Below are 24,775 nucleotides of genomic sequence, written 5' to 3'. Positions count from 1 at the left end.
CCTGATAGAGCCGTATCACATTCGACCATTAAACATTTTCAAAGAGATTTTCATCAATGACTGAAAGAAAGCTGCTTGTTAAATGATCTAAGTAACAAAACGTAATCCAAATCAGCACACAAACACAAATCGAGACATGAGTGAATCTACACAATGCACAAAAAGATATAATTTTTTGCCAAGTCTAAACAAACACCCCAAAATGATCTAAGTAACAAACGTACTTGTGCCATTAAACATAATCCAAATCGACCATTAAACATAATCCAAATCAGCAAGTGAGCAAACAAACACAAATCGAGACATGAGTGAATCTACACCCCAAAATGATCTAAGTAAGTAACGAACGTACCTTGTGAGTAATTAATTGGTTCTGCTGCAATGGATTCGAAACTCTGTAGCTAGAGATGATTGTATTGTTCCCTAAACCGTTCACAAACAAAACAAAAACCCAGAAACGAAAGATTAAAAGACAAGACAAGTACCCAACTCTTGTTAAATTATCAATCAATCTCACAGTCTGATGGGTCCAAACCAAACTCCATCGGAGAGAGCAAAAGGAACAGACTTTGATGTGTGGAAGCAGAGCAAATCATAGAACTCACCATGGAACTGTGGAGAAGAATTGGCGGCTAGAGTTATGTCGGAATGGGTTTGGATCCGCCGGAGCTTGGAAGAGAGAGACAAAGTGACACAGAAGAATAAACTTCTAGGTTTCAATTTCGCTAATTTTTGAGAAATAAATGGACTACCCGTTTAATTTCGGATATACATGTTACGCCCGCGCGTCTAAAAAAATACACCCGTTTAAGTGTTTTTTTGTAATGTTATTAAACGGGCTATGGACTTAAATTTTTAAAACGGACCCGTTTAGGCTGGCGGGCATCCTGCCCGTTTAAACATCACTAGCAACTTTTCCTATCTATTATAGGTTGAACTAACAATTTTAAGGACTATTGGTATTAACGAATTTTCTCAACAAAAAAAGGAGACAAAATAATTAATTTCCGATCTATTGATCTCTTCTGAGAGCAAACTATATATTTATGATTATGGATCGGTGTACCTGTCCCGTTAACTTCATACACCCCATCTTTATCTACCAAAAATAGCGAAGAATAACGTAAATACAAATTTTAGTAATATGGTTGACTGATTTTTATTATTTTTTTATATCATTGATAAGACTAACACAAATTATTTTCGTAAATCTCTTTTTTGTTAAATGAAATAATCTCACTATCTCGGAACACATAAATAACCTTTTAAGTTACATTAGATCGATAATTAGGTTCAACAAACGGTATGCAATGAACCATTTATAAAGAAGAAACAAATAAGTCATTAGACTAAATTCAACTTAACTAAATGTGTTGAACTAAAAACATTTGAAAGAAACAAATTTAATTGACTAGAGAGTCTTTCGATATCAAACTAAAACCAGTTCCTAGGTGGTGTCTTCTGCTCATCTCTTCGTACTTTCCGGCCAGTGAGTCAAAAAGAATCCCAGCGCCAACTCCAACCGCAAGGTCGATGGTGTAGTGTCCTCTTGTACCGAGCAGCCTGATCGATTGTAATACATTGAGGATGTCAAAAACCCTCGCCAGCTTAAACCTTTGCATTCTCCTCATGTCCAACGATGCGATCATCGAGCCGGCAACGTGGCCCGAGAAGAAGAGGAAGAAAGAGACGTTTCCCACCGGAAAATCAACTCCTGATCCTAAAAAATCCTGTAAAAGGAGTAAATTTAACTTCCAGGGTTAACTTATTTTGATCACGACTAGAGAGCTAATTAACCTTGTATCAATTATTTCTTGAACATGTAAACACTCAACAGTATAACAAGACCACACACATAAATCCATATAAGTACCGATGCTACATCACGAGAAAGAAAATAAAATAGATGACTCACTAGAACTGTAGAGCGTAAATGAGTGAGAATCTGATATTTTATGTCCAGTCAATCAAATCGTCGATCATTATTTTGAAAGATGGGAAAAAGTTCGGTACCAAACGAAAACAAAATAGGGATTTCCTAAAAATTGATAAATATCATTAAGATGATAATTAACCTAAATCCGGCAAGGTAAAACACTAAAACTTGAAAGCATAAAACACAATCTATCACTCCTTTCATTTCACAATAATAATTGTTGTTTATACGATATTTTTTTTGTTTTTTAAAGAATGTCTTTATGATTTTTATGTAAACTTTAGCTAGAAAATATCTAATTTGTCTATGTTAAACACTTAAACTCATTAAATATATAAAATAGAAAGGAAAAAAAGGTTAGTCAGTTTTCAAACTTAACCAAATTTTGTTCTTCAGATAATCAAATTATCTGAAGACTATTATTATAAACTGTATTTTTCTACGGTAGTGTGGCCAAGGGAAATCACACGTCTAAACTGTTCGAATTCTGATATGGATCAACAAGTAAATTAAACATTACATCTAATACTACATATACGGGTAGATCATCACTACTAATATGAAGAAAAAAAATGTTACTACTATAATGTTAAAAAATTTACATAAAAGAGGGAGATAAGTGAACTGGAACCTGAGGGAGAGGAAGCTGAGTAGAGTAGCCGAGAATGCCGCGACACGTGAACATGAATAAAGCCGAGATGGTTGCTCGTGCTCGTCCTTCCACTAACCATGTCCATACAATATACGTTGTTTGCATCAATACGAACACCTGTCCCCACCCCGCCAATTATTTTAGTTTTTTTTCCCTTTTAAAAAAGTACACAAAAGTCGAATTAAAAAAACCAATCTCTCTCTGTTTCCATGTGATAGTGTCTCCAACTCATCTTCTTCACCATGTGTCATTTTCTATTAGCTTTTAAAGTTAAAAGCGCTCTATATCAATCAAAATACTACTAATATATTGTACAAACAAACAAAGAAGCAGTTGTTAAAAAGAAGATTACATAACTAAAACAAAGAGATTTAACATTAAATTAGATTTTGTTACCCACTAACTACATTTTATCCTCTAATCGATCTTTCATCGATTAAAGACCATTTTAGTATTAATGCCAACTTTTCTCACTCTTAAGATATTTCATTGCTTTGACAGCAAAATTCCAGCTGGAGAATTAAATAACACTAGAATATATATATATGAGATTTATTTCCATCTTTACCCCACTTTTATTTATTTTTTATTTGACTAAATTAATTAGGATTTTTTAAATGTAAAAAGGAAGAAAACAAAATATTAGGTGAAGGGAAGGAGGCAATAAGAATTTGAAGATAAATCATAAAAAAATCAGATTAAAACCTAAATTAAACTTAGCTCGACATAACATACCGTGTTTAGTGCGGCTAGAACAGTGTTTAGATCCGGGGAAGATGCTAAGACGCGATTCAAAGAGCGCGTGGCTACAAACCCAAGATCGAACGGCTCAGATCTCGCGGGTATCATCTGGAGCGTGTACTCGACCCCCATGAAGAACAAAAGCCCGGCAGCGAACATGCACGGTATCCAATGGTGTCTCGCCACGTAGACAACGTCACGCGTCGTCCACGTCATGAACGACGCCTTGCTCCTCCATCCTCCTCCGATGACACCGTTGGCGTAGCCGTTGTTCTTAGCAGCGATCTCCATTCGAGTGTTTGTATCTCCGACGTCGACGGGGCGTTGGTGGTTGTGATCGTCGTCAATGGCGACGTTGTTAGTGTGGTTTCCGTTAGATACGTGACGGCGAGAGACGGCGGGTTTAGCTGCGGTGGCTGACATGGCCGTTAGAGTTAACGGAGAGGGACATTTTTGGGAGTTTGAAGAGAGATGTGTTATATAAGAGATACGAGGCGGAGATTTCAAAGGAGACTTGTTTGGGTTAGAAAATTCATATGAAAGTGATGAATAGTTATTTTTGAGAACGACATTTTAATTTTATGGTTGTTAGTTAAATACACTCTAACTCTTTGGTAGGCTTTACTTTTTTGTTTGTGTACCGACATGTTGTTCTTTTTATACTAATGTTTTAATAAGTATGATAATATTTCGACGACCAAAAGAGAGAGAGAGAAGAGAATATGAGATTCCCCAAAACCTATAGAAACTATAGTTTATCACATAAAATGCATTATTGGTGTATGCAATGTATTAATAATCCTAATTCAAGATTATGGAGAATATATCAAAGGATTTGGTGCTTTTCGTTGAATACAAAAAACTAAATTTACTGCATTGGTTCTCCATTTCGTGCAGATATCTTCTTTCACACTTTTTGATATAACTATTGTCTATTGGCTATTGGATTACTCTTAAAGTCTTAACTACCTAAATCTCCAATATCATTGAAAAACATAAATGACAGTTGGTTTATTGGTTACATGTTGTATACTATTAGTTACTAAATTAGATCATTGTTATTCGTATGATATTACTAACAAAACAATAAACATTCACTTAAACATTTTAATAAGTACCTGCATACTTACATATTTCATAAATCGTGCGTGGTAAAATTATTTTTATATAAAAGGGCTGCTAATCTCCTGATGTTAAATTGTTACTGTAACTAATATCGGAAGACGTTACGTTCTCATATGTTGGTTGAGTAAAAATAACACTATCTCGTGCTCCAAAGCATCAGAAGCATTGGTGTCGTGAACAACAAGAAAACAAAAACAGGAAGAAACAAACTGATCGATACATACCAAGAAATATGAATGAAACAAACAAAATTACTTTCTTCTTTTTGGAATATTATTGACATTGTTCACTCGATCACGGTTTTGATTTCTGATTTTTTGGATTCGAGTTTCTTGTTAACACGATTTGTTTATTTTTGTATTTGTAGTGTTACTATATCCAAAGCATCTGTTTATTTTATTGTATTTGTAGTGTATTTGTCTATAGTACTTGACCGTAATTCATGTGCTACAATTTTATGATCCTTGCACGAAAGTAAAATTTTGTTTAAAGTAATCTAACAAATATTTGAACCATTCTATTATATCATAATTTTGTATCTTTAAAAAAAAAACAATTTCTCGAGTAAAGGTAGGATATCTAACTCATGGTGACCGACTGATAGTTGTTTTGAGACAAAATAAAAACTCTCTTTAATTTATCTCAACTCCCACGTGGAATATTCTCAGTGTGTCAATCATGAAGATTCTCGAGTTTGTGAGTCCCGGTTGATTGAACTGGTCTGGATACCAAAGATGAAGATGAATTATAGTTAGTTTAATTATTGGCCATGTTTTCAGTGTAGTTAAGCTTATCGTATTTCGTTTTGATTGTTGTCTATAATGTATATACATATGAGTTTTAAATATGTTTGCAACCATAATATTATCGTTTGTTCTGTAGAATTACATATATAGACCTTTAGAGGATTATAGGAAAAATCTGAATTGTAGTTCTGCCAAAACAATTTGTAAGTTTTTACATAGCCATACATATTTAATTACCACGTGCTGTAAATGTAAATCAAGAGGTGGTAATTTTGTTTGTTTTTCACCTAATTGGACGTGTCTGTCTAATCTTCACCCAATTAGACGTGTTTGTTGTCTACCGGTGGAGGAGGCTAAAGATTTGGGACATTGTTGATGTTTGATGATTCACTTTTTCTTAACTTTAATAAAACTCAACGTACAAATAGATTTCACGATGTGATATATATTTTAATTTACTAATATCCTCAGCCACACCATCAGTTTCCAATTTTCCCTTTTTCATACTTTTTATAATATAACATGAAATCTTACTACATGTACGTAAGATTAGTAGTTAAACATCTTTTACAAAGTTAGGATAACTAGAAACTGGCGCCGTGTGGAGAAATAAACCATTTGTCGACACAAAAATATATTTTAAAATTAAAATGTTAAAATACCCATATAAAAACTTCTAATGATCCTTCCTAGATATTTCTATTTTTGCAACTTGGATATAAAACCGGCGTGTAAACAGATCTTTCAAATAGTTTAGAATAAAGTCTAATAAAACAGATTAAAACTAACATTTACAAGTCATCGCATATTATTAAATTATTAATGCATGTGACTTATTTATTTTTAGCCAATAGGCAATTACAATAATATATACTACGACTTTTATAAGTATGGAGACTAATAAAAGGTATTAATTCGTTACATACGCGTCACGCGTGTGTATGTATAGATAGTATCAACCACAACCATATATAAATAGAGAGGCAAGGTAAGGGAAGAGAAGAGTGTCCATATCACACACATAAAAATCATTCGTTAACCAAACCACAAAATCTAACTTCTTCCGTCCACACACACACACACAACTCATACACAAAAGAAAAAAGAAAATTAAAAGCATGGAATTAGTTGAAGAGACGAATCCAAAAGAAGGGAAAAAGATGGGAGGTAGAATTGTGGTGGACAAAGCTTATCTCTACGAAGAAGACAAACCACTCACCGTCTGCAAGACCTCTCTCTTCTACACCGGCGATGGTTTCGCCGCCTATGACTGCCACGGTGATATTATCTTCAGGGTTGATTCTTACGGACCCGACACTAGAGATAACGATGAGATTGTCCTCATGGACGCTACCGGAAAGTGTCTCCTCACCGTTAAACGAAAGGTAAACTTTATTTAATTTTTTTGTTGTTGTTCTTGTTTCTTTATAATTGAGTTGGGACAAGTAAGAGTCAGCTTGGTGATTAGAAATTAAGTTTTTATGCTTTCTTGGGGCTTTCTTGATTAGATGGGTTTGGTTTTTAAACATAAATATGTCATTGATGGGCATCCATAAATAATTCAAGAATCTTGAATTCTTGACAGCCTTAGAAGTTTTTTTCTTTGTATCTGATAAAAATTGGATAACTTGGTAAGAATTTGGTGGATGTTGTTGTTAACCTAGTTGTTAGAAACGAGATCTGAAGAAATTGTTTGGAGCTGAAAATTTTGATAAACTATTTTTTTTTTTTTTTCTAAAGCTAGTTCGAGTAAGCTAGCTAGAGTCCATTAGTTTTGTATTCTTTCAAATACATTAGTTCCAATAACTAAACTGAGTCAACTCGTTGGTTTTGTTATTGACGAACAGAGACCAACTCTGCACCAGAGATGGGAAGGTTTCCTCGGAGAGAGATCGGATGGTCAGAAACCGATCTTCAGCGTGCGTAGATCGTCTATAATCGGACGGTGTACGATGGAAATAGATGTTTACGACGGAACGGGAGAAGAGTACATTATCGACGGTGACTTCTCGCAACGAAGCTGCCTCATATACGACACAGAGAAACGTACTGTGGCTGAGATCAAACGTAAAGTAGACGCGTCAACGAACGTGATGCTTGGTAGAGATGTGTTCACTCTAGAGATCAAACCTGGTTTCGATGGCGCTTTCGCTATGGGTTTGGTCGTCGTGCTTGACCAGATCAACGGTGATGATCCTGTTGAGATTGGTGATGAACAGGTACACCCATTTGTTGAGGATTAGTGTATGTCTCTTTCACCCTCTCTCAACCGGTCTTCACGTTATCATATCGAATCTAATCTTTAGTTTTTCAATCTTCAGATTTGGACCGTGTATGATTATGGGGATCTGTTTGTACCAATTCCGTGTTAAATCATTAAATTACGTTACATATTATATATATAGTCTCTGTCTCGGGAAATTTGTTGATTATATGTTTCATGTTACAAAAGCATTTTAGCATATTTTGGAATCTTGGATACATACAAAGTTCCAAATCTATCCATTGACCAGATTAAATGTGTTGTGAACGGCTAATATATTTGATTAGCTTAATATAGATTTGAATTATGGTGTTAGTTGCAAATTGCAATATATCTCTATCGATGTACTAGTTTTTAAATATATACGAGAGATGTAACGTGTATTGTACACATGTTCAATGCCCAAGTAGAGAGATTTAGATATAAATATATTTGAGGTGGTAGTTGACAAGATTAGAGAGTGCGTAGGAATAATAATACATAAATAAAATATTAGGAGGCGGTCGAATAAATTTTGATAGAATTATTATTTCCGAATCTAATAAAGAGAGAAAATAGTATATCTTGACTACTTGCTGCACTCTACAGATTAGAATTTGATTCGTTAGCGTACTCAAAATTTTCATGCTGTTGTAAATACACGACTTATCTAATGTATCTTTGTTAATAATACGTAAGCCTTCACGTATACTAAATACACCATGAACGAAAGAAATAATATGATTTTAAAGGTCGAACAAAATACACAACATCAAAATTTAGTGTATGATAAAAAGTAGTTGTGAGAGTTTTCTGTAGTTTTCACAACATCTTTTCATCTGATTAAGCTGTGATTGAGTCCCAACCAAAAACTACACAGCCATATAACTTTTTCTTTAACTGTTTTTGACTTGGTAATGAACTATATAGAGAAGAATGTAGAAATATCCAACATTTCAAATTAGTAGAGCAATATCGTACAATAAGCACATTACACAAAGTAAGAAGTTCTTATATCAACAACACTTAAAGTTAAAAGTGACTAATCATAAGCAAATCAAGAAGTACAGGGTTAACTTGATAATCTATATACACCAAAGGATCAATTAGAAAATCACAAATCTCACAAACTCACAAGGGCGTAACTAACGATGAAGAAAAAGAAGAAGAAACATAACAAGAGAAGCCGAAACAAGAGACGACCATACATGACATCGTGTTGTAGAAGAGGAGGACTTGAGTCCGGTGAAGCCAATGTCGTAGGCAATAGTACCGTCGGGTTTAAAAAGACCAAAGTTTCTCTCGGAAGTGGGGCCTGGTTTCGAGTTCTCGTTGAAGAGAGCAAACACGTAAGCTCTCACCATCATGTCTGGTCTATACGGCGTTCCTTTCCTCTTCTGGAGCCGTTTCCTGAGATTCCGGTTATAAGTTCTGGCGTTCTTCAATGACGCTCCGGGTTCGTCAGCATCGCCTTTTGATGCCCATCCCGTCTCCGAAACAATCACCTACACACAATTAAATGATTTAAATCAGGTTAATGTGGACTCTAATTGTATATTATATCTTTCATGTACGAGAAGACATGTAGCTTAATTAATTAAGTGCATGTTACTAACAGAAAAAACAATGCAAATAAATAGGTCATACTACTAAGTTTCAAACTCATATTATGCATGTTATTGACAAAACTTTAGTTTACAGCTGTTTATAGTAATAAGAAGGACAACGTACCGGGACTTTTGTGTAACCAGCTTTTTCCAGAGCAGCATAAGAAGCATCGACCATGGCATCGAACATGTTATCGTAATGAAGCTTGGTTTTGGGGTCCAAGATGCCTTTGTTTTTCTCGAAAATGGCGTAATTGAGGTCAATTGTGATCGGGTCAGATTTATAAGCAAGAAAAGGGTAAGCGTTTATGTAGAAGGGCGATTGAATTTGCCAGAAAAACGCTAACAACGGCTTCATAAACGGCGCCACATCGTCCCTGAACGTGCACGACGAAGGTGGATACGAGTTCGCAAACACTGCCTCCGAATGTGGACTCGACACCTACAAATAAATATTCAAATTGTTAGGCCGAACAGTTATTATATTATTTCTAGGCTAATCCATCATTATGTTGTAAAAATAAAACTAAATTGATGCATGGGTACAATATATACATAATAATTAAGCAAAGTTGAGAATAAGATAAATAGATGATTTAAACGACATGTTTGGTTGATATACAAGATTAAGGTAACGTACGTACCTCAACGACATTGTGAAGACCAAGACGGCGAAGAGCGGAGTAAACATTCTTGGCGGCAGGTAAGAGAGCTTCCCAAAGCCCGATATCAGTGCCACCTAAAATCTCGTTCCCTACCGCGATACCGCTAATTTTAGTACCACCTCGTATAAAAGGCTCGACGTTTTCCTTAAGCCAGTTCATGGCACGGTCTTCACCAACGCTCATGTCCTTAAGAAACTCGTTGCCTAAGCCAACGATGATTTCGATCCCAGTCCCACGGAAGGCTGTGAGGACAGAGTGGTCAGCATCGTATATACGGATGTTTCTGATCTTTGCTGATTTAAGGAGAGTTGCTACCGCGTCAGGAGGCGGAAGATTGTCGGCTATGCGACCGTAGTTTATACCGTATGTTCCTATGAATGCTACAGCCGTTTGTGAAGAGAGGATGGAGAAGACAAAGAGAAACGAGAGGAAGAAAGAAGAGAAACCCATATGTGAAGTACGAGACTTTCGAAGAGAAACACTATAATCCATTTGAGATGCTGTCTCAAATGATGGTTTTGCAAACAGAGCAGGGTTTTTTTAATGTTTTGTGTCTTAAAATGGGAACAAGAAGTGTTTATACTATGAAGTTGTTCATTAACAGGAAGATTCTAAACCCTTTTCTCGGGGACCATGCAAAAGGAAGGAATCAAGGGAAGTTGTTAAGGCAAAAATTGAAAGATTCTTCTGAAACTGAATCAAGGAAATTAGAAAACTAACATTGTAAGTCTTTCTTTGTTTGCATAAGATTCTTACTTTACCCTCAAAGCAAAACTTTTACCTTTTTGCTCTTTAATCTTCTTCTGCTTTCTTTCATTTATTTTAATATGATGACTGGACCAAAATAATAATTAATATGTTTAATCTATCTACTGATCTTTAATCTGTTTTATAACTTGGTTATCCATGAAAAAATGTAAAATAAAACTAAAGATTGCAGAAGTAAGATAAACACCAACACATAGTCATAGTGGTTGCAATGGTTTTACAGAAGGGCCAATAATATCCTTCTCTACATAATATTTTTAACCTACCAGCACTTGCACTTGCACATATTACTGCAGTCATCTCATATTACATATCTCAGCTTAACAACATCTTTTACCGGGATAATGCTCTGATTAGATTACAAAAAAAAAAGATAACTTCAAATAGATTGATAGAAACAACTGACTTACAGTTCATGAGTTACCAGAGGCAGAGCAGTGCAGGGCTATTCATTAGCTTTAGCTTCTGCTTCTGTCGTTATCTCTTTCCCCTCAACTTCTGTTGTCAACCCATTTCCCTCATGGTTTCTGGTCTTGCCTTCAGAATCTGGTGCTCCTTCGCCTGCAGTTTCCTTCTTCTCCTCACCAATACTAGCTTCAAAGGTGTTATTCTCTGTTTCAACTGAGTTCTTTTCGGTTACGCCAGTCTCCACTCTCTCCTTACTACTATCATCAACTATATCCAATGCTTTCTCCTTCATCGACTCACTTGATTCTTGAACTGGAGCCGCATTCTGAGTTCCCTCAACAACCATGTCGTCTTTTGCTTCACTCAATTTCTCTGTTTCACCAGAGCCATTCTTAACAGTTGCATTCTTATTCTCGGCGTTACCCTCTGAAGGATGCATTTCAGTATCTTCTTGCACATTAGATTTTTCCTCTCCTACTTCCTCTGATTTCTCAGCTTCTGTATCTTTCTTTGACCCTGAAGATTTGGTTCTACCTCGCTTCTTTGGTGGCTCCTTATCAGGTGAAGGCGTTGCCTTGGTCTTCTCACTGATTCTTGCAGATCTCCTAGGTGTCCCACTAGTCGTCCAATCAAAGTCTGCGATCTCGGGGTTTCCAGGGTGAGATTTGAGATACTGCTCCAGCTGCTTTCTGTTACTGATCTCCTCACCCGTTGGAGCAACAAACACAATCTCCGTCTTCTTCACTGTCCCCACTTTGTTGGGGTAAAACTGCAAAAACAAGTCATGTTGACTTTTAAATGTAAAACCTCTGAGAAATTGACATTTGAGGTTAAAGATTGTACTGTAAAGACGGACCCTAATGTTGCTTCAAAAAGGCTACAAGTGGCATCCATAACCATAAGAATCAAGAAATTCAAGAACAAAGAAGTAAGAAGTAAGAAGAAGTGGATCAAACAAAATCAAATGAGGCATTTCTGAATCACATAATCAACATCAAGTAATTTTAACCTATTCTAGCAATCATCCACCAGAAGCTACCATATTCAGGGGGTCTTTAAAGACTTAGAAAATCAAAGAATTGGTAATTGCAGCAATACACACATACACAACCAATTCTCTAGGGCTTTTCTTCTTCTATAATTTTAACCAAAATTATCAGAGAGGGGAACAAAGGAAAACAAACCAATTTCTTCCAAGAAGAAGGTGCAGGTAGCTCAACAGATACAACTTCCTCTTCACCAGCCATCTCCCTCCCTTCCTTTTGCAACCGCTGAAAACAGATTAGGAAAAAAAAAAGGATCACACAAAAATGTCAAAGAAAAACCCAAAATTACTACTACTCTTCTCAAATTAACCAACAGACAACCTAAGAATTTGGTTATGGGAAACAAAAAAAGAGTCAGAGAGTTACCACTTACACCACGACGGAGAAGAGAAGGGATTTTGTTTTCCTTTGGGGTTAGTTGGCTCTGCTAGTCTTTCTTTAGTTTAAGTCTTGGTTGTGTAAACAACAACAACACACAGTTTAACTAAACAAGCCAATGAACTCTAACCACGTGTCTGAATCCAAAACTAGTATAATGCGCTCCATCATCCCTATGGTAACGACACGTTTAAAAGCTTATGATAAAAGGTGTTTGATAGAGGAGGAGACGAGACGTCGTGGACTCACTCGTATGGATCTTCGCATTAAATGTTACTAGATTTTAAGACTTACTTGGTGCTCATGTAATGCACGTGCCAAATAGTTAGGTTTTTAGGCCCATTAATATCCAATCATTGATAGCCCATTCATGTTCTAATCGTATAGATCAAACGACACCGTTTTAAGCAGAGGAAATAGGCTTTGATGCAAGATGATGAGAAGGCGACTGAAGGTAGAGATATCAGTAATTCAGTATCAGGAATGATAATTATCACTAGCAACAACCAAGACAAGACGATCTTATGATGTATTATTGTATTCTATTATCATCTTCTGAGTAAGAAATATACAAGAAAGATGCTTACTTGGTGAATTTTTCTACAGGTATTTGATCTCTCTTGTCTCTGGGCATATATATATATATATAGGAGGATAGTAGATGAGATCACCAAAGCCTCTTCATATTTTTTGGAAACTTATTTGAAACGTGAAGAACCTTTCTTGCCTTTCCCTTTACCCCTCCCATCTGTCACTGTAACCCAGAAGAAGAGAGACATCCAAAAAAACACTGCCAGGAAGATCTTTACTCGGTCTTGTATCCTTGTCACTGCTCCCACGAGACCTATCCAAAGAGATACAAACGAACCAGAATGTTCATTTCATTTAAGTATAAAGTGCGATGTTTTCGTTTCTGTTTCCAGTCTATTCTCCTATGTCCTAAATGAATCCATCACCAAAGCTATATTCAACATAACATATGGACTAACCGCAACAACTGCACAATTTCACATCTTAAGAGAAAAATTAGAAAATCTCCACTAGAAATGGATGCCCTTTTTGGCTCACTAGGAGGAGATTCTGCAATTCCTAATTGCCTAAATCCAAAACCCACAACATGTCACAGGATGTGAACTTTTAGTTCAATGGACATAAGTAATTGGATAAATCATCATCCTCCTCCTTATGATACCAACAATACCAACCTCAAAGGCTCTTTAGTTATATCAATGGATAAAAATTAAAACTTTCGACCCAAAAACACCATTTTAGTAAAATAACAGGTACAACAAAGACCAGCTAAACAAAGATGGATCCAAAATTATCTGGGCAAGAAGAATCAAAAGTTACCTTCAAGCTGAGTAGTATCCTCAGGCGGAGGCGGATCAGGGCCTGGAGGAGAAGGAGGACCACCAGCAACGGCAAGGCAACGTAAACGGCGAGGAGACGAGAATAGGAAGATGCTTCGACGGTGAAGCTGATACGGCAGTGTAAGAACTGAATGGTGGTGGTAGAGGTTAGAGTTTGTGGTCATGTTGGACAAAGCCCTCGCCATTTTTGTCCCTCGGACGATAAAACTAAAGAACTCATTTACTCATTTTTATTTCAGGGGTTTTGGATTCAGGGTTTCAGACCATACATACGTGTACGGCGTTTGTGAAAGAGAAAAAAAAAAAGAAAAATACAATTTAATAAAATTGATCCATTGACAAATAATACTACTGTAACCAACTCTTTTTTTTTGGTCATATAATCTCTCCATCAGCTTTCTTTACAAATTCTTCAGTTTTATAGACAAGAATCTGAATTTGTGTTATAAGTAACAAGTACAAAAGAAAGGTTTTGTCCAACATGATTGTGTCAATATGTATCTTTCAATCAGCCGTATAGACCCTCTTCTTCCCAAACTTCAACCAGAAACTGTACCATTTCCTGCAATAATTATATTTCAATCACAAAACGAAATTGGTCACTCAAATTTGGAATTAGAATGGATGGCAGTGTTACTTCCTCCAGTCCATGGAGTTTGAACTTACATCAAGAGGTATAGGCCGAGGAAACCGCTTGTTGCTCCCAAGTAGACTCTCATAAGTCACATTCTCACTGCAAAAACAAATCAAGTCGTTTAAATTCCACACAACAGACAGACTGAATCTTGCAACCATTAAGTCTCATACAATCCTCACTTCAGTATCGGTTCCTTATCAACTCTTTTGCGGTTCTTGGATTTTTTATCCCCCAACCATTGCTGCCGAGTTTGATTCCATTGAACAAGACCTGTAACACCCCCAAAAATTCCCCGATTCATTTTCAAATGCTCAATCACCAAAAAATCACAAAAGCATATACTCTCTCACAGTCAGTGACTCACCATGGTTAACAAACTCAGCAGGTTCATTAGAGCTAGAACCACATCCTTGAGAATCAACAGTCAAGTTCGTTGTACTAATCGAAGAAACACTACCCTGAGCATTGCTTTCCATATCTAAAGTGGTGTTTGTCCAGAAATCTTCAGAAGCTACACTAGGGTTCCTCAGTTCACTCCAATCTTCTTCTACTAACACATCTTTGGAGCCATCCAAAGGCACATCTACAGTTGTTCTTGTTGCTTTCGACTTATCAAAACAAGCCAAACAACTACTGCTGTGTTACAACATCATAATAAACATATCACTGATTTGCAAATCACCCCCCATCAAATCATCAGCTAAAACATAACATCATCCTAAAATTCCAAAAGCTAATTCCTTTGTAACAGAGTTAACTCCAAAGCTCAAATCTTTACAAAATACCCAAAGCTAGAAACTTTAGAAACTAATCCTTAAAACGAGTTAATTTGACTTACCCCATCGTGGAAACAACAGAGCCCTTCTTAGATCATCAAACAAAGAACCCTGTGAACTTTACTAAATCTTCAAATGAAATCAATCGATTTGATTTGGGTATAAAGCAAAGACCAAATCGGAAGAAGACAAGTAACAAAAAAAAAAGGGGAAAAAGGAGATTTCTTTGTTCTCTTTTTCTGGGATAGCTAGCGTGTATCTAGAAGTTTTGGATACTTGATTTCGAAGAAACTTGAAAGAGGAGTTAGAGAGGAGAGGAGACCCCCCACGCATAGCTGAAACGACGACGAGCCATGTGTAGCGAGAGAGAGACATTTCATAGTGGGTCTTGTATAAAGAAGGCTTTGGAGCCCACCATTTACCTTATCCATCTTTTTGACCTCTTTGGCTGCTTTCCCATAATTGAAGTCCAAGACAAAGTACACTCTGTGTTGTGGTTGTGGTTGTGGTTGTGATAAACCCTACTTAAAATTTTTACTGATTTTGATATATGAATTAGAAAACAAAATGTTTTCATATGTATATTTTGTGCTTTACATGAAATCGGTTAGGTTAGTTTTTTTTTATAAGAAAGATAAAAGGAATAACTCTCGGATGTTAAAAATCCTAAAAGCTGACGGTTGACAGTTATGTGTATGATGTTGTACAGATTAGGTTACACGTAAGGGTGTCAAAATGGTTCCAAATTTAGGGATCACCCCAAACCAAACCAATCCAAAAACTTATTGGATCGATAGTTTGAGTTTTAATGGATTAACTAGATTTTAACCCACAATACACCGCGTGCATATAGTTTTATTATTATTTATATTTTATATTCTATTTGTTTGTTAAATATTGGATATTTTATAAATAAAGAAATAACCTAATTTTCCGGCCGCTTATGCGACTAAATGTTTATATTAATTTTTTAACCTGTAATAAATGACCATTTTTTATTATATTTAGTTTGTTTTGTTTAGTGTTTGAGATTCTATTTCTATTTTTAACTATTATAACAAAAAATAAGCGATCTAAATACATAATAAGTCATTTATATGATGTGATTAAGTCACATTTTTCCTAATGAATTAATTATTTTACACAGTCTTAGGTAAAACAAATTGATTTTATATGTCAGATATTATAATATTTATCGTGTTGGCAAATAATAAAATGAGGATTTAACCCGTGTTAGCACATATTTAATAATATTTTATTAATTCCAACATGTCCTTTTTATAACCACATTATATAATATTTTAAATTTTTTAATTTTACATATTCATAATAATTTAAATTTTATTAAATATATATATATATTAATTATAATATTTAAATAATTAGAAGTTCTTCTTACGTTAAGAATCAAAACTCACAGGTTGAAAAATAAAATAGAAAATATATCATAGTTTATGTCTCTATATAATATTGATTGTTGTTTTTTTATCTTTGGTTGGAATGAAATGTAAAATATTTAGGAAACAAAATCTGAAATGATATTATTTTTGGAAAGTTTTTAGGGATTAAATTTGTAAATAAGTTTTTAAATACATATAACTTCAAGAGTAAAACACCAAATGTACTTCAAAAATATTAATATAGATTTAGGAAACAAAATCTGTCGTGATACTATTTATGGAAATTTTTGAAGAGTTAATGTTGTAAATAATAATTTGAATAAGTAAAATTAAATGGACATAACACAAAATGTACTTCAAAAATGTTAATATAGATGGATCAAAATGGTTTATAAATTTAATGGATTGGGTTGAAATGGATTGAGATAAAATGGTTGATGAGTTAACTAAAACCAAACCAAACATAGCTGAATTGATTTTAAATACCAAATTAAACCGATTTTTCTTTAAAAAAGTAATAGTGTATTTTATATAATCAAATCATAAATCAAATTATCAATGGCCTAGAAACACACATATCCACTAAAATTCGTTTATATAATTTGGTGATAAAGTTAGGTGGTGGTCTTTTTGGTGGTTGTTAAATTGAGAGATCTTATGAGACGTAAGCCGTGAGCAAACGATATAAGGCTCTATTAGAAGAAGTGTTAGAAAAAAAGAAATCACTTATTCATACAATATCCGAATATCGAAATAATTAAGTACGTGAATTTTGGACCGTTGGTTTATTCTGTTCACATTGGCCTGAAGTTTTGGTTTTCTCCCACCCACCAAGCGGCACTTTTTTGGGAAATGATTTGTGATTAGAATTGGATTTTAAAAAAGTTTGGCTCAAAAGATTGATCTCTTGCTAGTTGCTACATTAATACGCACATCCAAATTGTCTAATTAAGTTTCAAAAAATCTTCTAACACATCAAATACATCTTTAATAAAGAAAATTGACCTCTGGCTTTACATTTAAAAGGCATCATATTGTGTAAGTTAAATATAAATTATAGCTTTAAGTAAAGAACAAAAGATTCATATCCTCATCATTTTCTGGTCAATACATATATCTTAAAAAAAAAAAAAAAAGAGAGGCTCGTCTACTTCTTCAAGCTTGGTTCAATGGAAAACGAAATCTTTAACTGGCGTATCAAACTCGTAATCTCGAGCCGTGTGACATGTGCAATTTGTGTTGGCTATTTCTATCCTAGAAGATAACTTAACTCTAGGCCATATGGTCCATTTTGTTTCTTGATTTTTTTTGTAAGGCTTGAGACTCTTTTATATTCATTCTCCCTGCTGAACATGATTGTTGATTCTTAACACAATCAATATAAATTATATAGCTAACCGAAGGAAAAAAAAAGTTAAATATTTTCAATATACACATATTATTTACCTTTTCATTTTGCTAATCACTATTTACAGGTCAATCATTTACATCGTCACTTTCATTTTTCAAACTATGAAACCACCACCAACTACAATTTCTGAAAATTTCCAAGAAAAGATTCTTCTAATATTACCAGAAAATAAAAGAAAGATTTACAAACCTAAATCTATTGACCACCTGATTGGTCAAGAAAAAAAAAAGTCAATAAGAACATTGAGTTCTATGATCTCGGTCTCTGAGAATCCCACTGTACAGAGCCATCCGGTTCGCTGGCATGGTGGTGGAGATTCTACACATTGAACCGTTCTTTCCCGGTTTAGTCACTGGCTCCGGTACGTTTCTCAGGTTCAATTCCCTCCTCCGGTACCCTTTCCCGTTCCCTTTCGTGTCTTTCACATTATCCGCAAACCGCACTTTCTTTATCTTCTTCCTCTGTTTCTTCGTCTCCTCTGCATCCCAAGAAAATAAAAACTTATTTTCCCGGCGAAAACTATCAGAAACATTCGAGCCATAGAGAAAAAAAAAAGATCGTACCTGAAGATAGACAAGAACGGAGAATGGGTCTTGGAGACTGATCAAGAAGAACCTTAGAGGTGTGATTCTGTCCATGGAATTGACGAGACATGGCGAGAAACAGAGCGGTGCTTGAGCAAACCATGGCGGTTGCGATCACGACGGTACCATTAGAACAGCTCAACATTGAGGATATGTGTGCGTGAAGTTTCTTTAGTACCGAAGAGTTTTGATGATACCAAGAACGAAAATTTTCAAGAAAAACCCAACGGAACAATGAACAAAATCGAGCTATGATCGATGATTGGCTGTGAGGAGAGACGTGTGTGTGAATGTGTTTGTTTTGGAGAGACTTGTAACTTAACAACTGTTGAATTATTTACGGTTGGAACTCTTTTCTTGACTCTCTCCTTTATTTATACAAAATATAAATTCGAGAGATTTTTTTTATTAAATGGAAAATATATAAAAGTTGGAAAAGATGAGAGTGCGAGTTAGATTTTGGTGCTTTCGTTACTCACATGTCCTAGTGGGAGAAAGAAAAATAATATGTAGACCAAGTTTAATTAGAATTAGAATAAGACTTTTTTGGTCAATATGTTGTTTGGATTTTGTAGACCACTCTTTACTAATCTTTGTGTTTTAAGCTAATTGGGAATTTACAATAATTATATTCGTCTTCGTCAATCGATGATTCTTTAAAATACATTCAATACTGATAAGTGGTAACTTTATTGCTTTCGTCGAGTCGATTGACTAAGTTCGAGTTTTTGACAATAATTATTCATAGAATTCTATCAATAACTAATTTCATCATTCCTTAATGATCTCTTAACTGATTAATTCATAAGTAAACATGTATTTTGACATAAACTTTTCGCAAGTCTATCTTGCTTAGAACATATATGCAGAGGGGAGTAAAATGGTTCCAACAAAAGTTATTTGGAAAAGTTAATGTGCATATATTTTACTTTTGTGTGTTAAATTATAATTGATTATTACTAATTATAGCTATTATTGTATTCGTGTTTTTTCTGTTAACTGCCTTTTTTCTTAATCGTTTTTTCTACGTCCGCTAAAATATAGTATTTAACTACCTCAATCAAATTGTATGTGTTTCTATTTTTATGTGGGCATGTGGCCAATCTAAACCCAAAAATTTCCAAATTTTTTGTTTTTTTTTGTAAATCTCAAACTTTGTATGTTAAAAATGGGTTGGATAAAAAACATAGACATGAACATTGTCACATGTATCATGTAAAACCCAACTCACTATCTTATCAATATTTTTATTATATGCGTTGTCTGTCTATGAACTTATAAATTATCAATTGAATGGATATTACAGAGAAAATAAAAATAAAGAAAGACGGCACGTAGTAACGAAGAATTATTGGAAACTAGTATAAAGGCGTAAATTGATTTATGGATGAATCATGTCGACGGAATTTTCGAAAATTATTAAGAATAAATTAATTAGGAGACTTTTTTTATAACTTGGATCAATGTCAACCACTGACCTATTGCGTTGACCCTATACACGTGTCCTGTCTAACCTGTACACGTGTCTTTCAGATTCGAGAACACGAGACTTTGCCAACAGTCTCTAACATTTTAAAGCCAATAAGATCGGAACATGTTTAACAATTATAAAATTTCCGTACTTAAGAAGAAAGAACTAAGCGAGGAGAAGTCTTTCCATGTACTAGCTACGGAACTGCTTGCTACTGCCTACTGGCACGGTTCTTTAATTGTATTCTACAACTTTTTTTTTTTTAGTCTGTAGTCCGCAACGATTTGTCTACAATACTATCATCTCAAACATTTTTTCTACAGACACATTATTCAGTCGTCCTTTTATAAAGGGTCGTATACTTGTTGGTCAATAATAATCTATATTTTTTTTCAACAAAAAAAAAAAAAAAACTAAAATCATCATACGAAATATGTGGAATTGTTTTCAAAACTTTAATCAAAGTTGTTACTTGGGTTAATCTCTGAAACATCTTTTTCGTATTTAAAATGCCGTCATTCATTTAATTTTGTCCTTAATTTTGCTTTTAAACAAATCCGCTAATTTATTGGGAGTTTGGGACCTTTACAAAAAGGAAATTAGGATAATAAGGAGAGCTAGTAGTTATTACTGAATATCAATTTTTTAAAAATACTTTGATTTACATCTATTTTATAAGATTCGGTAATTTTCTTGAGTTAAAAGGAAATTTTCCTTTTTCAATTTCTCTTTTCCGTTAACTCAATTGACTACTTTATATAGCTCTCTCTCTCTCTCTCTCTCTCAAACCTCACCAGATTAATCGAAACCCTAAACACAACAAATATCGAAAAACTTTTTTTTTCTTCTCAGGAAACAAATCATGGATTTCTGTTCCCACGATATCGTAGACAACTTGATCAATGTCAATCGGATCTACAACGACGACGGAGATCTCCGCAAACACGAAAAGTTCTTTTTCGATTTCCAAGTGGACTACACTCGTGGAGAAGAAGACGAAGAAGATCTTAACAATCTCGAAACTAGAACCGTTGTTCAAACTCACGAGTTTGATCGTGAATGGTTGTTCGGTGGAGATCGTAATCGGATCCTAGCCTTCGTCTATCACATTCTTGATTTGCTCCAAGTCCCTTGTGATCGCGAGATCGTTACCACGCTAACTGAGAATATCTCCGAGTTGAAGACGCGTGAGGATATCTCTGAGTTACCTCACGTGGACAGGCTACAAGTATCGATGTCTGTTGTCGTGCCGACGTTTCCTGGTGAAGAGGAGGAGGATGATGTCGTGGCTGTGAATTTTGCGGTGGCTCCAGCGAGCGATGAGGCGGTGGAGATACACTTGGATACGGTGGTTGTTGATGAGAACGGAGGTTATTGTGTGATATGCATGGATAAGATCCGGGTTGGGTCCGATGAGGAAGCGGGTCGAATGCCGTGTTCGCACGTTTTTCATCGCACGTGTGGAGAGGAGTGGCTTAGGGTTAGTGGGATTTGTCCGGTGTGTCGTGCCGTGTTTCCCTCATAAACGGTTAAACCCTAAAAGCCTATCTCTCTCTGATCAGCCTTCTGTGTTAGTTTCGTTTATCATGTTTGATTTTTGTAGGTTGTTTATATTAATTACCTATTGTGTTCGACATGACCTATCAATTTAGTTTTAATTCATGATTTTCCCTTTCTCTGTATCAGTGTATGAATGTTCAAGAAAGTATGCTTTAACCTAGTTCGTTGCTATTTTTGTTCGTTCATCTATTTCTTGCTTTTTGATTACAAATAATCCATATAAACGTTGTATTTTTACTTTTTGGTATTCGGATGTAATTTACAATTCAATTTTTGAGTTTCTTTGTTAGGTCCCAAAAACAACAAGAACATAATTTGTTCAAAAGAACTACCTTTGTTTTTTTGGTTTTTCATGTCTTCAAATAGATGAGATGTACTAATTCTACGAACTTGGGAAACAAATAAACAAAGTGCTAAAACAAACGTGAGTCCCACTAGTATATCCTTCAAACTAGGAAGTGGGAGTGCGTTTAATTATTTTATTTGCAAAAATTGAAATAAAAGGAAATAGACCAAGTCAAAACGACTCAACCAAGATAGTCTTGTGTAGTTGACCACCGGTTGTAGCTTATCAATCAGTTAACGGGAACAAATTAACCGGCGAGGACTAGCTCTAAGATGGAGAGGGAGATATGAGATTGTTTCCCATTGTTCAAGTTTTCTATTTTCTAACTAAGCGACAAGTTTTCCATGGAACCAAACCACAAATAGAAATTTGCCTTAGAAAATAGTGTTTTGTGTTCTTAAGCTTTGGGACCTAACATTGTTCTGCTCTTACGAAATTTAAGTAATCAAAAGAAAAGCAGAAGAATGTACAAGTTTGCCAAATTTTAAGAAAATTTGAAGGTGACCAGCAATGCTAAATCCTAAAGCAAGAAGACTTGAAAAGAAAACTCATAAATCCCCGTTTGGTCTGATAGTGTTGTGGTCTGGCCTCTTCACTACACACTAGTGATGACCTTGTATGCATAATATAGCAAACTACCTCAAAAATATTGATGTGAAACACGCTATCATTGGTAGGGATATCCGATAAAAAGAAAAGGATCAGATAAGATTCATACGTTCAACAGTACATAACAACAAAGCTACACTCTCACCACGTCATTGTACGAATATAAAACCAAAGGGGTAAAAAAGTGCATCATCACACCAACCATTAACTTTTTAATTCTAAACACATAGACTCAGTTTATTCAGAGCTACTTGCAGCAGCAAAGCAGAGAGAGAGAGAGAAAGAGAGAGATCATTACTAGACATACCTAGTGAGATTAGGTTGTGAGGATCGGTGGCAGGTAGTCTGATTTGGTGCCGAGAATACGGGCCTTTGTGTCCGGGAAGAATTCAAATCCAGGAAGCTCAGTGACGTCTCCTTCGCCGGATACACCAATCGGGTAGCGGAGCAAATGACCAGGAAGGTCATGTTCGAGTGACTCACTTGAGTAAAAGTCCCAATACTTATCAGCGATGCGGTTAACTTTCTCAATACATTCCAAGCTTGAGGGATCCAGGAAGGTTTCATCTAGCATTCCCAAGTGTTCGTACCAGAGTGACATACGGAACCCATGGACCTGGCCACGAGCTGGTTGTCTATGGGACAAGTGATGTGGTTGGTAGCCTCCCATTGCTATCTCTGAGTCCCTTGCACCATCCATCGACCTCTGGTTGATGTTAGCAGACCCGACGATAACATATTCATCGTCAACTGCAAAATGAGTCATCAAGTTAGTCATACACATACATTTATGTAAACTTCTCAAGTCGTTTTTTTAAATCGAAATGTAAAAACTTACCAATCATCATTTTGGTGTGGACGTAAATCATGAAGCGGCGTGCTTCTTGCGCCCTCATGTAACTTGAGTCGGGGTCTGGTCTCTCTGCAGGCTCATACTCTCCTTCTTTCTTGACCTCACGGTTTCCGAGACAGAAGAATGTCAGATAGTTTCTTGGATCTTCCTCAAGTCCCTGAGCTCTGAGGGCCTGAATCACATCCTTGTACATCATCTCCATGGTCCTCCTCTGCCAATCTAATATAGCTTGCACTGATCCACTCTCTGGGAGACCTTCTGGCCACATTGGAACCACAACATAGACCCTAAACTTCTCTCCCTTCTCGATCTTGCTAACGATCTTAAGCGATAACTCTTTTGGGATTAAGTGCAGTGCATTGATGTCCTCAGGAGTAATACCATCAGCAGCCCAAGCAAAAGAACTCCCAAGGAAGTACTGGTTTTCAATGTAGATGAAGTCTTTGGCACGTCTGATAGCGTGAATGTAAGAATCTTGGATACTCCTATCAATGATATTATCTTTTCCACTTACAAGCCCGGCTTCAGCAGCAGCTTCAGGTGACTCTGGAAACCCAGCAGCAGCTCCTCCATCAATGGATCTAAACAGTTGGACGTTCCACACGTCATGGTCCTCTTGGAACATAACAGGAGAAGGGGTGATAATAATATCACCAAGATCCCTCAACTTAACAAGAATGTCTTTCCCACCCTGCTTGCTCCATCTCTGCTCGAAGTTATACAAGACATCCCAAGCAATGGGACCTTCAAGACGAGAGTGGATGTCATGCCAAGGCTCCCTTGGACCACCTTTGGTGATAGCAGCACCGGTGAAGTTAGGTTGATGGAAGTCATCATGGTGGACTGTGTCCAATGTCCTGAACAAGGAGTGGAACGGAGTGTCGTATCTTCCATCACAGAGATCGATTCCACCAACAAAACTCATAATTCTCCTCATTTCTGATCCTCCACTGCTTGGCATCTCAGTGTCCACAACAACAATTTTCTGATGGTGCGTGAACATAGTAGAGACCTGCAAACTTTGGACTATGCTACCACCATCATCAGGGTTACGAGGGCACAAGATACAATGAACATCACTTCCCCTGAAAAAATTCTCAGTTTCTTCATCATGAGTAGCCATGAGCCCATCTTTTTTCAGCACATCAACAGAGGTTCTGTCATCCCAAACAAGCAAAAGAACCCTGACACCTTCACTAGCCTTCTTCTTGAGCAGCTCACCAATGGACATATCTCCTCCTGGCTTCGGCCTCCTCGAGTCCCTCACTAAGGAGATCTCAGCGTAAACAGACCAACCAGTAATGTAGATCAAGTGCTTTGCGTTGCTAATGGCATCGAAAATATCCTCCCAGCATCTCTGAGGCTCATAGTTCTTCCCTCCAGCGAGAGGAATCTTAGGAACAAAGTTGTCTGGAATATGAGCATCTTGGTACAGAGAAACTTT

General features: G+C 35.9%; 9 protein-coding genes across 12 annotated transcripts in view; 2 read left to right on the top strand and 7 right to left on the bottom strand.

The window, feature by feature from the left end:
• On the bottom strand, nt 1,249-3,940 carry LOC104765416 (phosphatidylcholine:diacylglycerol cholinephosphotransferase 1-like). Its single transcript, XM_010489120.2, has 3 exons — nt 3,324-3,940; nt 2,568-2,705; nt 1,249-1,730 (listed from the first exon to the last, which is right to left on the bottom strand). Exons 1-3 carry the CDS (start codon nt 3,750-3,752, stop codon nt 1,404-1,406), a joined length of 894 nt encoding a protein of 297 aa, XP_010487422.1. The 5' UTR covers nt 3,753-3,940; the 3' UTR covers nt 1,249-1,403.
• On the top strand, nt 6,194-7,662 carry LOC104765415 (protein LURP-one-related 12). The gene is made up of 2 exons (XM_010489119.2): nt 6,194-6,585; nt 7,048-7,662. The coding sequence occupies exons 1-2, from the start codon at nt 6,319-6,321 to the stop codon at nt 7,441-7,443; spliced, it is 663 nt and encodes a 220-aa protein (XP_010487421.1). The 5' UTR covers nt 6,194-6,318; the 3' UTR covers nt 7,444-7,662.
• On the bottom strand, nt 8,380-10,257 carry LOC104765414 (glucan endo-1,3-beta-glucosidase 14-like). The gene is made up of 3 exons (XM_010489118.1): nt 9,694-10,257; nt 9,174-9,491; nt 8,380-8,947 (listed from the first exon to the last, which is right to left on the bottom strand). The coding sequence occupies exons 1-3, from the start codon at nt 10,204-10,206 to the stop codon at nt 8,588-8,590; spliced, it is 1,191 nt and encodes a 396-aa protein (XP_010487420.1). The 5' UTR covers nt 10,207-10,257; the 3' UTR covers nt 8,380-8,587.
• On the bottom strand, nt 10,630-12,608 carry LOC104765413 (methyl-CpG-binding domain-containing protein 11-like). 2 transcript variants are annotated; one of them, XM_010489117.2, is made up of 3 exons: nt 12,310-12,608; nt 12,075-12,161; nt 10,630-11,659 (listed from the first exon to the last, which is right to left on the bottom strand). In XM_010489117.2, the coding sequence occupies exons 2-3, from the start codon at nt 12,135-12,137 to the stop codon at nt 10,928-10,930; spliced, it is 795 nt and encodes a 264-aa protein (XP_010487419.1). In that variant the 5' UTR covers nt 12,138-12,161; nt 12,310-12,608; the 3' UTR covers nt 10,630-10,927. The 2 variants fall into 2 exon arrangements, with proteins under 2 accessions (XP_010487419.1, XP_010487418.1); XM_010489116.2 differs by having other exon boundaries at nt 12,303-12,403.
• LOC104765412 lies at nt 12,815-13,957 on the bottom strand. Its single transcript, XM_010489115.2, has 2 exons — nt 13,665-13,957; nt 12,815-13,158 (listed from the first exon to the last, which is right to left on the bottom strand). Exons 1-2 carry the CDS (start codon nt 13,867-13,869, stop codon nt 13,013-13,015), a joined length of 351 nt encoding a protein of 116 aa, XP_010487417.1. The 5' UTR covers nt 13,870-13,957; the 3' UTR covers nt 12,815-13,012.
• On the bottom strand, nt 14,031-15,463 carry LOC104765411. Of its 2 annotated transcripts, none has more exons than XM_010489112.2 (5): nt 15,160-15,463; nt 14,686-14,957; nt 14,501-14,591; nt 14,351-14,417; nt 14,031-14,246 (listed from the first exon to the last, which is right to left on the bottom strand). In XM_010489112.2, exons 1-5 carry the CDS (start codon nt 15,162-15,164, stop codon nt 14,193-14,195), a joined length of 489 nt encoding a protein of 162 aa, XP_010487414.1. In that variant the 5' UTR covers nt 15,165-15,463; the 3' UTR covers nt 14,031-14,192. The 2 variants fall into 2 exon arrangements, with proteins under 2 accessions (XP_010487414.1, XP_010487415.1); XM_010489113.2 differs by having other exon boundaries at nt 14,686-14,954; nt 15,160-15,462.
• On the bottom strand, nt 17,917-18,868 carry LOC104765410. Its single transcript, XM_010489111.2, has 2 exons — nt 18,472-18,868; nt 17,917-18,386 (listed from the first exon to the last, which is right to left on the bottom strand). Exons 1-2 carry the CDS (start codon nt 18,635-18,637, stop codon nt 18,139-18,141), a joined length of 414 nt encoding a protein of 137 aa, XP_010487413.1. The 5' UTR covers nt 18,638-18,868; the 3' UTR covers nt 17,917-18,138.
• On the top strand, nt 20,657-22,662 carry LOC104765406. The gene has a single exon (XM_010489108.1). It carries the CDS (start codon nt 20,826-20,828, stop codon nt 21,486-21,488), a length of 663 nt encoding a protein of 220 aa, XP_010487410.1. The 5' UTR covers nt 20,657-20,825; the 3' UTR covers nt 21,489-22,662.
• LOC104765407 (phospholipase D alpha 1) overlaps nt 22,537-24,775 on the bottom strand; it is a 5,267-nt gene continuing 3,028 nt past the window's right edge. The window contains exons 4-5 of one of the 2 annotated variants that reach the window (XM_010489110.2): nt 23,317-24,343; nt 22,537-23,228 (exon numbers count right to left, since the gene is read on the bottom strand). In XM_010489110.2, the coding sequence (XP_010487412.1) occupies nt 22,795-23,228; nt 23,317-24,343 (1,461 nt within the window). In that variant the 3' untranslated portion in view covers nt 22,537-22,794. Of the gene's footprint in view, nt 23,229-23,316; nt 24,757-24,775 lie in introns of both variants that reach the window. The other variant, XM_010489109.1, reaches the window with a different exon arrangement.

Source organism: Camelina sativa, chromosome 19 (assembly GCF_000633955.1).
Source record: "Camelina sativa cultivar DH55 chromosome 19, Cs, whole genome shotgun sequence".
Lineage (NCBI taxonomy): Eukaryota > Viridiplantae > Streptophyta > Magnoliopsida > Brassicales > Brassicaceae > Camelina > Camelina sativa.
This window is presented reverse-complemented; position numbering and strand designations above follow the sequence as displayed.